Below are 12,930 nucleotides of genomic sequence, written 5' to 3'. Positions count from 1 at the left end.
ACAGAACATTGTTCAAGTGCAAGGGTGCAACTATAAGGGTAAACGCGTCGCAGCATATATTCAAAAATACTTGTAAACAAAAGGGCAGCCTTTTGCCTTGTCTTTATCAACAGGGCAACCTTTTATTTTTTTTGAAAACAATCCTATGCTACAAAACCCTTTTTACCGTTCTTATCACAAATTATCACATCTGTATGGTCATCTTTAATTACTTCACTGATAGATGTTCAATACCAGAAATACAAAATGACAGAAAATTAGAAAGTTTCTGCCCAGAAAAAACTAAAAAAATAAATAAATCAAATTCAACAGAATTATAACAGAATTTATCTAGCTCTTACAACAGATGAAGCACCATTGCAAAATAGCAGTCATGATAAAAGTTATATACCCTCATCAACAAACAAACAAGCAAAAACTAAATTAAGTTTCCAGTAATGAATAATAATTATATTAATCCGAAATTGCTTAACATTTACGGGAAAATATATTTTAAACTCGAATACAGGTCTTCATGATACAAGAAGATCAATTATTTGTCGATTTGTAAACTCATTTTAATTTTTGCCTGCAAGGTATAAATCACGCATGGCTCGGAACTTGACGACAAGCTTGTCTCGGGATGGCCAGCTTTCTTTGATCACCGGAGCATCCGAAAAGACCTGCATCCATTTCCATAACAATGGAAATTTAAGCTCCTCAATCAATACATGTCCAGTTATTTCATCTAATACACTCAGCAGATTGGCCATCCAGCCAACTGCAAGATCAAGATATCCAATTGCCTCGCCCCCAAAATACTTTTTTCCCTCGAGTTGTTCCTCTAAATATTTCAAATGCTCCCTTGCTTGAGCTTTAGCATCCTCTTGCTCTGCCTCGTTACCAAACAGAATTCCGCGGACTGATAGCCACAACTGCATTTGAGAAACCAAAAACAAGAGCAAATTTGCTAAGTCTGTAGCAGGTTGCTACCTAATAGTAGCGATGATGCTTGCAATTTCTGAAAACATTTTTTTGAACAAAATATTGAAAGTTGTTTGACAATATTGAATTTTATTGATGTATTTTGATGTCATTTCTAAAAAGAGTTCTGCAAACAAACATTGCCGCTAAAAGTCCCAGATTACATGGTAAATAATAATAAAATAACAATCTGGTTAGATAATATCAGCAAGCATTGTTAAATGAATTTACCAAGGAAAAATAAAAGCACCCATAAATCTGTGTTGAGCTATCATTTCACGATCATCATACTAATTGTTTAAAGACAAATGGTTTAATTACTCTACCTTGTCATCGCCAAACTTGGCCCAGAAACGAGCTTCAGCTTTCTCATATGGATCTTTAGAAAATAGAGGATGGCCATTTGTCCATGTTTCGTCAATGTACTCAAGGATCACAAAGGACTCGCAGACACTTCTGCCATTGTGCAGGAGCACTGGCACCTTCTTATGAACAGGATTGTTCTCAATAAGCAAAGAGCTTTTTTTGGCAAGATCTTCGAAAATGGTTTCGAATTCCACGCCTTTTAGTTTCAATGCCCATACTATTCTCAATGCAAATGGACTTGACCATGTCCTCAAAAGCTTTACTTCATCTGCCATATATTTGCAAAATGTAAATTCATCACAGTTTAATTTTGGTTGCTACCATTATTTAAAGGACATGTAAAGACGTGCTTTGTTGTTTTGCATGAGTAGGGAAATGCAGAGCAGGCCAGAGAATATGCTAGTCTGCTAGACTTCGATTACACAGCCAGTATTTATTTGTTGTACCTGAAATTTACAATTAGTCTGACCAAATAGCCAAAAATTCATTGGTTTTAATTTATTAAAACTAAAATATCATATTCAATTAAATATGAACAATAATACAATTTATGATATAATAAATAATTATTTGCTAATAAATAACTAACATAATTATAATAATACATTATAATGTTTTGACATTAAAATTTTATTACTATTAGTCCCCTATTTCCGAATAATCCTAAATTGGTATTTTCGATTTTTAAAATATTAAACACCAACTAGTAATCACCCAACAAAAACAACAAAGCTATTTTTGCATAATTATTTACTACATTTCTTAATATATTTTTGCACAAATTTAGTTTGTTAACTACCTACAGGCTACATTTACACATCTAGTCCGAAATGTTAACTACAGTTATGGTGTTTGATGAAGTGACCCAAAAGACTCTTGTCACTTGGAACATTATGAGTTCTGAGTATTGTATAAATGGATGATTGATAACGAAAAAACTTGCATAGTGCTTATTAAAATGTTATAAGAATGTCCTTTCTTGGACTGCAATTTTGATTGGGGTAATTGAGGACTGGGGCGTTTAGTTAGTTTTGTTAGAATGGAAAAAATTAAAGAAGCTACTGAATTGTTCGAGGCAATGCCGATCATATCAAGATTAATAGTGTAAAATGGTCCATGGTATTTTTTATATGGGCTTGTGAGTAAGGCTGAGTTTTTGTTTGATCATGCTGGCCTTCAACCTGATCACGGGACGTATGCTGTCAATGTATGGCACACTTGTTGCACGCTTAAGTAATTTAGCTTGGATATAAAAGTGATGCTATGGTAACAAGTTCAATGATATCAATGTACTGAAAATTTGGGGCTATGAGGGCTTGAATTACTTTATTTACATGGACAGACTGGAATCGGATACCAAAGGCAGAACATTGTGCGTGCATGATTGATGGAGGATCAGGATTTCTCTCTGGGGGGTTAAGAAGTATTGCACCAATTTCCAACCTACACTTGGGAAACATCACCGCGTTCTTGTAGGGTTCACAGTAACTATGAACTAGCTGAACGTGTAATGCATATAAGCTCTTGTATGCAATATGTAAATACAGGAACAAGTGTACTTTTATCAGATGTATATCCAGCAGGAGAAATGTAGAATAATTCAGAAAATATTGGAACTTCTTTGGAACATAATGGATTGAAGAGAGAATAGCCTGTAATTAATTTGAATTGAAAAACAGATTTATTGTTGTGTTCCGGTCCGGAAATGGAGATAGTCTCTCTCTGTAGTTTTGGAGGAGCCTGACCTAATAGTTGAATGAGAAATGATAACTTCTCCGATAAAGAAACACATGACGAGATTGATATTTAAGGTCTTCAACATCCGAAACTGAAATGGTCTGAGGACTAGCTTGGTTTGGCTAAGTTAGCCTGTTGGTGGTGACACTATTGTGGAATTTAAGTAATTAGCTTCCATGGAGGGAAAAGGTATGCAAAAGAAAGTTACATGCTTCTCTATTTCTTACGCTGCACTTGCATATTAGTTTACTTCAAGTTATAGAGTGCCAATTCCAGAGTAACTAGGCAATTTTTCTAGACATGTCATACTATCTTGATATAGAATTAGGAAAAAATAAATATGAAGTAAATGCCGCATTATCATTGTGTTTGTAAATTGAAACGTATCTGGAGAGATAGTTGGGATATTTTTACACTTAAATTTAGTGTTTTCCAGAGTCAATAGAGGATCCTTGTACTAGAACTGTGGAAAATATACGCTATGCAAGCAAGTATTGAGAGTAGATGTACAATAACTAACAATAATTGTCAAAAGACTCAAAATGGATGAATAAAATGCAATGAAAAGAACTAATCTTTACAATATACTTATAAAATTGAAAGATGCAAGGTAAAACAAGTATAGACTAGACATAATTATTGTAGGGATGTTAAAGGGAAATATTATAAATTAGTTGATTGGAGAACACCAGAACTTGCAAGTTCTGATGATAGACATTTTAGATTACAGTAGAAAATCCAAACAATTGACAGTCTACTCTGGATATAAGTTTTAAGCTACACAAAAAATCTCCTAAAACCATGAAGTTTTCATTCCGATCTTACTTTTTTTTTTAATCCATTTTTATTAACAGTTAAGACATTATCAGTTTTCTAGCCTTCACGGCATCTATCTACTATATACTCTACCTTCTCCCATTATAATTTTGTGAAATCATAACATCTCATCGAGTTGTGTCTCCTTCCAAAGTCAAAATCATCATTTCTTTTCCACCCATAGAGTAGTGTGTGAAATTTTATCATTATCAATTAGAGGGAGATCATCATTCACCATCATAAACTGTTGTCAAAATGATTAATGCGCTACATAAAAAACAAAAAAAAAATTACAATTACAGTTTGTTCAAAGATTAGACCGAATATGCTAATGGCTCTTCGCTCTCCTTAGATGCAACCGACCCTTCTTCCTTAGTCTGGTCATTTCCCGCATTCTGATCATCACCACTGTTTTTCGGTTGATTGCCTGATACAGCACGATTCTCCATTTGTCGTGCACGAATGCATGATTTCATGCAAGTATATATATAGGCCAATAGCCAAAAAATCCATGGGGAGCCTATTAACACCAATGCAACAACTGGATACCAAGATTGTGCCTGATCAGGTACAAAAACGTATATGATCAGAAAAACCCCACCAGCTACCACGAATAGGCAGAAAAGGGCAGAGATTAAAGGAACCCTAACATCTCTCTCCCTTTCCACCTCCATTCTAATCTTATCCCAAAATGTTTGTCTCTCTTGATTTTACCTTCTAAATGTAAACTGCTGTTCATGAATTTTATTATCACATTCTCTCTTTTCCCCTGAGTTTGACTTGCAACAAACCAATGGATGAAAGCAATACAAAGAATTTTTTAAAAAAAAAAACGAGAGGTGTATGTGTTGGAACCCCAAATCACGATTATTTTGTCATCTTATATTTAATATTGTCATTCCCGTATTTAGGTAGAGAAAACTTATGACATCAAGGGGAAAAACTGAAATTTCACCCTATTAATAGCAATTACATCAAAGAAATAGAACGATGATATAAAATATTGAATATTCATGTTTGTTAACATGTGTTTTACACTTGTTTAAAATTCTTACCTATTTATCTAAAGAAAGCCTGTTACTTGATAAATTTGCAGGTAGTGCTGGCCAAGTGTGCGGTCCGTGCGTGCCGGGCCGGGCCGCACACGGGTTGAACACTGAACCGGACCGCTGAATTACGAACCGGGCTCGGGCCGGGTTTGAACCGTTAAAACAGGACTCGTAACCGAACCGAACGAATTCGTGAACCGGACCGTGCGGGTTGAATTACGAACCGGGCCGTGCGGACCGTGGGCGAGCCGTGTGAACCGGGCTCGTACGGGTTGAAATACGAACTTAAAGATTTGTAATTTGATTTGTAATTTTTTAATTTTTTAATATCAGTTGAAGCTTAAAGATATAACAGAAGCCTACTTCTCAGCTTCTAATATGCAAATATAAATATGTATATATAAAGACACGCAAAATTTAAGTTGCTCTCCTCTGTAAAGCCTGTGCAGCTCAAGAGGATAATGTGAAGAGCAAGAAAAAGATTTGTTGGCCTCACATAACACACATATATACAACTAACAAGTGTTTGTTTGTGTTTAGACATACAGATAGGAGATAGCAAGCACCTTAAAAAAAGGTGTAACCGGTTCTTTACCTTCTACCTAGCTGTCTTATTCATTGTATTTATATTTTCTTGTTTTTTTTTGGTCTTCATAAATTACCATCACAACTTAAGGTGCAGCCATGGCAGAAAGAAGAGCAGGGAGCAGAGAGGAAGACGTTGGCGCGTGACCCCCACCCGCGGGCGTGCTGTGCGGGCTCGTGCGGGCTGTGCGAGCTGGCTTGCCGTGCGACTCGTGCGGGCTTGGCTCGTGCGGGCTCGTGCGGGCTCGTACGGTCCCGGGTTCTAAAATTGGTATTCGTGTTCGGTTCACCTAATTTACCGAGCTGTGCGGGTTTGAACTGGCCCGGTTCGGTCCGAATTTTTTACGGATTCGGTACGAACCGGTCCCGAATGAGCGGTTCAAACCCGCCCATTTGGCCAGCTCTATTTGCAGGTAAAGGTCAATTACAGGAATATAACTACTCACCCACACGTGCCTCCTCTTAGCCTCGAACCCCCCCGACGTTATTACCAAAGAAGTATATATACTTAGATTCGAACTGAATATTGCTCAGTATTGGTTATTTATTTTGTAGATGCATCTTGTATCTAATTAATTAAACTACCAACTCATCCATTAAAACAAGTGAAGCCAGAAAATTATTGAGATTCCAATATGGACTGCTGCAAGGTTGGTCTCAAAATGTCCAAAAGCTTTGCAATGGAAAGGCCCTGCTTCTTGTTAACTTTTCTCTTGTCTTTCTGAATATGGAGACTGATCTTACTACACTAAATGTCTCTGAATGGCTTTTTTTTAAACAAGGAAAGAGTGATTGTTTAACCGTGCAATCATTATTTACTAAAAAAATGCCTAAAATATTTTGATGTGTACTAAATGCCAGTCATTTAGTTAGTGACATTGAAAAGGTTATTTCATATTTACATAGAATAAAAGCTCCTTTATCTCATCTAATTTTTTGATTGTTAGATATATTGAAGAAGTACATCATTATACATTGCCTATATCTCATGCATAGTTGTTTAGTTTGTCTTGAAGATGCAGAGAAGTGGGAGCACTGCAGGTTACCACGCATATTGGGAAGTGTTTCAAAAACACGTCTGTATACATAATTTTGCTTGTTTAGAACTGCATAAATACAGACATGACATTTAAGGGTGATTGGGCAAGTATAATTTACCGATGTGGGACATTTTAATTATTCTATCATCCGTAGATCGTGCTTAAGGTGATATTCAAGTGTTTACTTGCTATGTACTAGGTCACTGGTAGGGGAAACAGCCTCTTAATGTACTAGGTCACTGGTAGTACCTTTCCTGCAGCCCCTTATCCTGCTTGAAAGAAAAGGGTAAGGCTGCGTACATTGGTATATTTTCCACAGCCTTCAAAAAGACGAAGGTAAGGTTGCATACATTGGGAAATGTGGAATCCCCCAGACCGTAGTGATGCAGGAGCCTTTTTGTGCACTGGTATAACTTTTTAAAACTCTTACTCTTCCATTTGAATTCATTTTAGGGTACCCCGAATGGTATAACTATGAGATGTAGATGTGTCTTTTGTATTTCATTATGTAAATACACTCCAGCTCATGAACGAACCATAGAATCTATTGCTCAAGCATGTTCTCTACATTCATTATAGTTGACTATGAGCCTGTAGTATGTTTAAGAATAACGCAACCTATTCTGTCTGTTTCAGATAGATGTGTATCGCAAGACAGTGAGCATAAATTATAGGGGAGGATGCACCCTTTCGGTTCTTACTGTCCATTTTAATTAACAAACCAATGCCCTAAATGGGGGCAAGCGTGCAGTCTGACAGAGGATTTAAGCAGTTCCCATTTACCCTTGACTACTACTAAATCAAATATCAAGGTAAAGGAGCAGCGCCGTAGCCAGCACCCAACAAATAATGACCAGTTGTGTGCAAGAGTTCGGATGGAGATGGCAGAAAATGAGGTTTGGAAATTACCTATGATGTACAACCACTATAAGCCAGAATGGTGTTGAACGAATTGGATGAAGCTGGAGATTGCAGTACATTCGAAGTACTTTTTTGATGCAGAGCCACGTTCGTTATTCTGGGAATGTTGTAATGGAGCTACTTCATACTCACTTCTTCATGGCTTTTCTAAGTTTTTAGTTTAATATTGGGGTGAACAGATTTTCTATGAGTACTTGTGCCTATGGGCATGTTTTATCTTGATATTTCCATGTTTCATTTTCTTCTGTTTTCAAAAGAAATTCATATTTATTATGGTGATGTTATGTATATGCAAGTGTCGCCAATTCACCATATATATTAGTACTTGGTTAAATTTTGATCAAAGTAGAAGCAGTCAATCCACTTCTTTACTAAAATCTTTATAGTAAAAAATGATCAGAACCACTTAATAATATGATTACACGTAATATTCAGACGTATCTGCTATAAACTCTCCAATATTTACTTGGGGGAAAACCAAACAAACAATGTGAGGTTATACGACACTAGTTCACGCAAATGTTAATATCTGAAAGTATCTCCATGAAAATAAATTTCATGTTTATTCAAAGAAACTGGCAAAGTCACAGATTCGCCTATTCAAAGTCATAGAGCACAGAATAATATCAAGCAGTTGTATATACAACGTGGAATAGCTGAAGAGAACATAAAGGTAAACACAACTTCATTCAATTGCCTGAGATGAGTTCTGGAACAGCACAACCGCGAGTGTGATAATGGAGGCGTACACTGAAGTGGGTAACTTTTGCACAATTCTCCCGAGATGGGGAATTCCCTCGGTTGACCTCTTAGTAAGTAATGCAACTGTTGGCGCCACTGCCAAAGTGACAATCAGTCCCTGACTAACAACGAAGAATGTATCCTTCGTTGAATGTTTGATGAATTTCACAAACTCCGCACGGTTTAGTACTCCATCAAGGTTCAAATCACATTCCTGCATTTAATAAACATTCACATATCTCAGAGTTGTGAATGCTAAAGATTTGAAGATATTTGAAGATGAGGAAAAAGTGCAAATGTAATACAAGCGTGTTATGGTTTGATCCTAACTATACATAGGATTACCCTAAAAAATTATACCAAACTTAAAATTTATATTCTGGAAAATACTTCCAAATAGTTTGGCCATTTCTGAAACAAACTGCTGACTGCATGAAGCATATGATTGCACAGAAATAACTGTATGGGACTCCTCCGGTCTTAGTGTTCAAAAACGTAAGACATTTATTCACTTTAACAAACACTTAAAAAAAGTATAGCTCTTCAGACTAGACGGAACATATAAAATTTGAAAGCAACATAGTAGAGATGTGGAATTCACTATGAAATGTTGCTTGAAATCAAAACAGGCAAAACAACGCGGGTTATATTATAGCTCAGAACACAGAAAAAAGACAGATTCACAGGCCAGCAGCGTGTACACACTGTACATAAATCACCACTTTATTGATTCTATATTGCTTCAGATGTATACAAGCTGTTCAAAGTGTGACAGCAAATTCCCTTTTGCATTTGTTTTTTCCTGCCCCTCTCTCCTTGGCATTATCCAGACTAGTTTAATAACTTTCTTTTGTAAAAACTGTATTTAGATTCGTAAGTGTTACTTCCTTATCTTTCAGCCATAACTTTCCAGAACTTTCCTCTATGAGGGCCAATATAGCACAAGTTCCAGAAATTGGAATGATCAACTCAATTCCTGTTGCCATTGTTAAGTATGGAGTTCATGATTGTCACTAGAAACAACTATTTGGTTCCACAAGCGATTAAGAAAAAGGAAAGTAATTCATCATGGATGATTAATAGTGTTACTTTGGCAATTAGGTTTAGACGGTTTTAGTACAGTAAATTTGAATAGGTAAGATGGAACAGAGCATTAGTTCGATAAGCCAGTCATTAAGATCAAATGACAAAACCTTTCATAAGAAGGAAAACATCTGCTCACCTGGAATGCCATTATAAAAAATGAAAATTTGTGACATGCTGATTAAATTTAGAAAGATCATATAAGACCTTCAAGTGCAAGACTGGATTTTCAGTCCACCCAAGACAGAAATTCTGCTTCAGTCCAACCAAGAGACAAATTTTGCTAGTAATTGCTTCACATAGTAATATTTTGTTTAAAAATTTTGATCATATGGTGGTTCCCTGATAACAAAGATTACTAAACTCTACAGATCTTTAGAAAAATATATGACAACCAAAACATACCTGCATCAAAGTTTCGACCTGTTCTTTCGATGGAGGGTCAAAATGTGGTCCAGGTAACCGTTTGTTAATCTCACTGCATTTAAAACAATTTTCTTTTACCAAATTAGCTCATTATGTAAGAAACAAGAATAAATTTTTTGCAGAGCTGGGGACGGGGGAAGCAAACAAATTAGCTTCAACTGAAGAGAGTTCAAAAATTAAAAAATGAAGGCTTACTTATATACAAGTAATACAGCAATGTACAGGTCTTCAAATGTCAAACCATCATGTCCAGTTTCATTTTTGACACGGTCAAAGACCTTGTCCGATATCTTCTGTATTTGTGTCCGCCTCCACTGCTTTCCTGTACATCATATCAGCATTTTAAATATCATGAGGACATCAGATGAGCTCGTCTCAGAACACAATAATATGACAACATACATCAAATGGCCAAAAGAAGGCAAAATGAATTGGTTGTAGAACACAACAGGCAGTTCTGAAAACTTTCAATGTACAGTATTCTTATTCTATTCTTACAATATAAGGTAATACCAAACAGCTGATGAATACGGTTTAAAAGCTTGCATTTTGGTAACTGAAAAGGCTTGGACAGATAGAAATCTCTCCATTCATAATGCATTGCATCTTGCACACGTAGCCTAATCCTCAAAGTCCTTTATTAACGGCATATCACCCTACTTTAATGCTTTCTTCAATATAACCCTAAGTACATACATTTCTAAAGGTTCTAACCTAATTCTTCAGGAATTGTTAGTGATGCGGAACATGACAAAGAATTTAGTTTCTAATTGTTAGAATTAGATCATTGTTCCCTTTATTAAAATAGTAGTAGACAATTACTAGGTAGTAGTTATCAAATTACAATTAGTTTCCTATTACTTAGGATCTTGCTATTTTTCCGAGCATTATCTATAAATACATTGTAAATTGTAATCATTATTATCAATCAATAAGAGTTGAATTATAAGAATTGATGAGTATATTATAATAAACTTGCGGATTTGTAAGGTATTTTGCCGATTCTCTGCGGAGCTAGACCATTAACCCCTTATATAACCCTTTTCTTCACCCATGACATGCATATATATCTGATGTTTTACTATATCTTAAAATCTTGACAGCTGACAATAACTTGAAATGGCTATTCTAAAAAAAATTCCTTACAGTTTTTCCCACAGCGAAAGAAGAAAAGAAAACGAAATCCCTACCTTAAAGCAAACTAACTACAGATTATAGTTCTGCACAAAGTGAAGTAATTTAATACAAAATACAACTCATTTCAGAGAAAAAAATTAATCAAAACAACTAAACAAAACGTTCCAAATATCAATACATATACATATGCATACGCATACATGTGAGATTTGGGATTAAAAAAGAGTAGTTCGGACTCCATCTTAAACTTGACAAAAAAAATTGTAGCTCTATTTAGCACTATAACTAGAGTACTAGTTTATGGAGAAGTTTAATGAAATAAAGACCCGTATATATTCACACACACCTAGCTACAAACCTAGTACTTAACAAACAATTAAACCCCATATATTATCACACGCATTCACAGATTCTGAAACCCGGAAATTTTACAAACTACCAAATCCCCTGTTAAAATTCAACACATAACCAAAATCAAGACCTGACGGAATACGCGGGCTAGCAGAAGATCCAGCCAAACCAATTTTCAACAAGGCATAATGAATAAAAACTCTCCCAGCCCACAAAATCGCGGTCTCAGTCAATGAAGCCTGTATTCTTGATCCATTACGTAAACCCCTCCTCTTTTTCAACTCAATATGAAAACATGGGCACACACTTTTAGGCCAAAAAATTCTAGCAGGACCAAAACTTAAACAATCTTTACTGGAAATGAAGTTGATAGGTGTGGCCTGTAGAAGCATATCTTTATCTCCAATATACACAATATATGTCTGAATATGAACTTTTCTAGTCCTCTAAAAATACCAAACACTCATTAATCTTCTTTATGTCCACACATTACATACCAAAATATTGCATCAAGAAACAATCTAATCCTACAATGATACAAACTTTACCAACCAATAAGAGTGAAAATAAAAACCCAGATGTCAAACATCAAGATCAACCAAATGAAACAAATAGAGATGCATGTTTGTGTGTTTATATACACTAATAAAAAAGTGAGATTTGAGATGTAAAATGAGTACCTTGGACTTTATCTAAAACTTGACCCATATCAATCTTTTTAAGCTTTATTTGCCAGGATTACAAGTTCATGTAATTGAAATGAGTTAAAGAGGATCTTTAGTTTGATTTATTAATAATTGATGATTGATTAACTTGAGAAGTTTTAGGATCTAGCTTACAAGTGGGTCAAAAGATCATCAGCACGTGACTTGATCAAATGATTGTTTCTTTTTTAGTTTAAAGATTTATAACCACCTCCCGAAAAGGGTCAGAGTAAATCTCCACATATGAATATTCATGAAATCAAAAATAGATTATTTATTTATCGATAAATAAATATTATTTATTTAGATATTATTTTCAGGTTTTTTAATAATTTCCTTACTATAATTTATTTTAAAATATACCTAAAATATATTATGATTGCAATATTTATTTGATATTTAATTATAATCATTTTTTTAACATTTAAAATTAGTTTTACACGCATATAGGGGTGAGTGCGGTGCGGGCGGTGCGGTTTTTTCCTCAAACCGCACATGCGGTTTGCTCAAATTTCCAAACCGCAACTGCACCGCGTACCCTCGAAAACCGCATAAACCACACCACGAAAATGCGGTGCGATGTGGTGCGGTTTACTGCGGTTTATACTTTACAAGTTCAAAAAAATTAAATAAACACAAAATTTAAATTTAATCAAATTTCCGAAAATAGTTTTAGTCAATCAGAATGCAACATCTTAGTTCACCAGTATAAATACTTGGATTTTGGTTTTCCTAGTGAAGAAATACAAATAAGAGATTGTGTAATCTCTTTTTTATTTGTCAGAAGATCGTGTGATCCATTTGAATTCCTTAATGAATTTAACATATAATTCTAACTCAATAAGGATGTTATGGTCATCTGGTGAAATTCAGTTTTAACTAAGAATATAAAACGGTTCTTTATGTTACCCGATAAGAATATAAGTGTGTGTGTATATATATATATATATTTATAATATATTAAATATTGCGGTGCGGTTTGAACCGCATTTCAGAAATTTAAAACCACAA

The 12,930-nt window shown here is 35.1% G+C and overlaps 2 protein-coding genes across 3 annotated transcripts; both read right to left on the bottom strand.

The window, feature by feature from the left end:
* Positions 1–429: 429 nt before the first annotated feature.
* LOC141693683 (glutathione transferase GST 23-like) lies at positions 430–1,683 on the bottom strand. The gene is made up of 2 exons (XM_074498836.1): positions 1,290–1,683; positions 430–914 (listed from the first exon to the last, which is right to left on the bottom strand). The coding sequence occupies exons 1-2, from the start codon at positions 1,602–1,604 to the stop codon at positions 558–560; spliced, it is 672 nt and encodes a 223-aa protein (XP_074354937.1). The 5' UTR covers positions 1,605–1,683; the 3' UTR covers positions 430–557.
* A 6,320-nt stretch (positions 1,684–8,003) lies between these two features.
* Positions 8,004–12,058, bottom strand: LOC141692418 (uncharacterized). 2 transcript variants are annotated; one of them, XM_074497245.1, is made up of 4 exons: positions 11,896–12,058; positions 9,923–10,049; positions 9,707–9,779; positions 8,004–8,432 (listed from the first exon to the last, which is right to left on the bottom strand). In XM_074497245.1, the coding sequence occupies exons 1-4, from the start codon at positions 11,921–11,923 to the stop codon at positions 8,163–8,165; spliced, it is 498 nt and encodes a 165-aa protein (XP_074353346.1). In that variant the 5' UTR covers positions 11,924–12,058; the 3' UTR covers positions 8,004–8,162. The 2 variants fall into 2 exon arrangements, with proteins under 2 accessions (XP_074353346.1, XP_074353345.1); XM_074497244.1 differs by lacking the exon at positions 11,896–12,058 and adding an exon at positions 11,346–11,839.
* Positions 12,059–12,930: the final 872 nt, after the last annotated feature.

This window comes from Apium graveolens, chromosome 10 (assembly GCF_009905375.1).
Source record: "Apium graveolens cultivar Ventura chromosome 10, ASM990537v1, whole genome shotgun sequence".
NCBI lineage: Eukaryota > Viridiplantae > Streptophyta > Magnoliopsida > Apiales > Apiaceae > Apium > Apium graveolens.
This window is presented reverse-complemented; position numbering and strand designations above follow the sequence as displayed.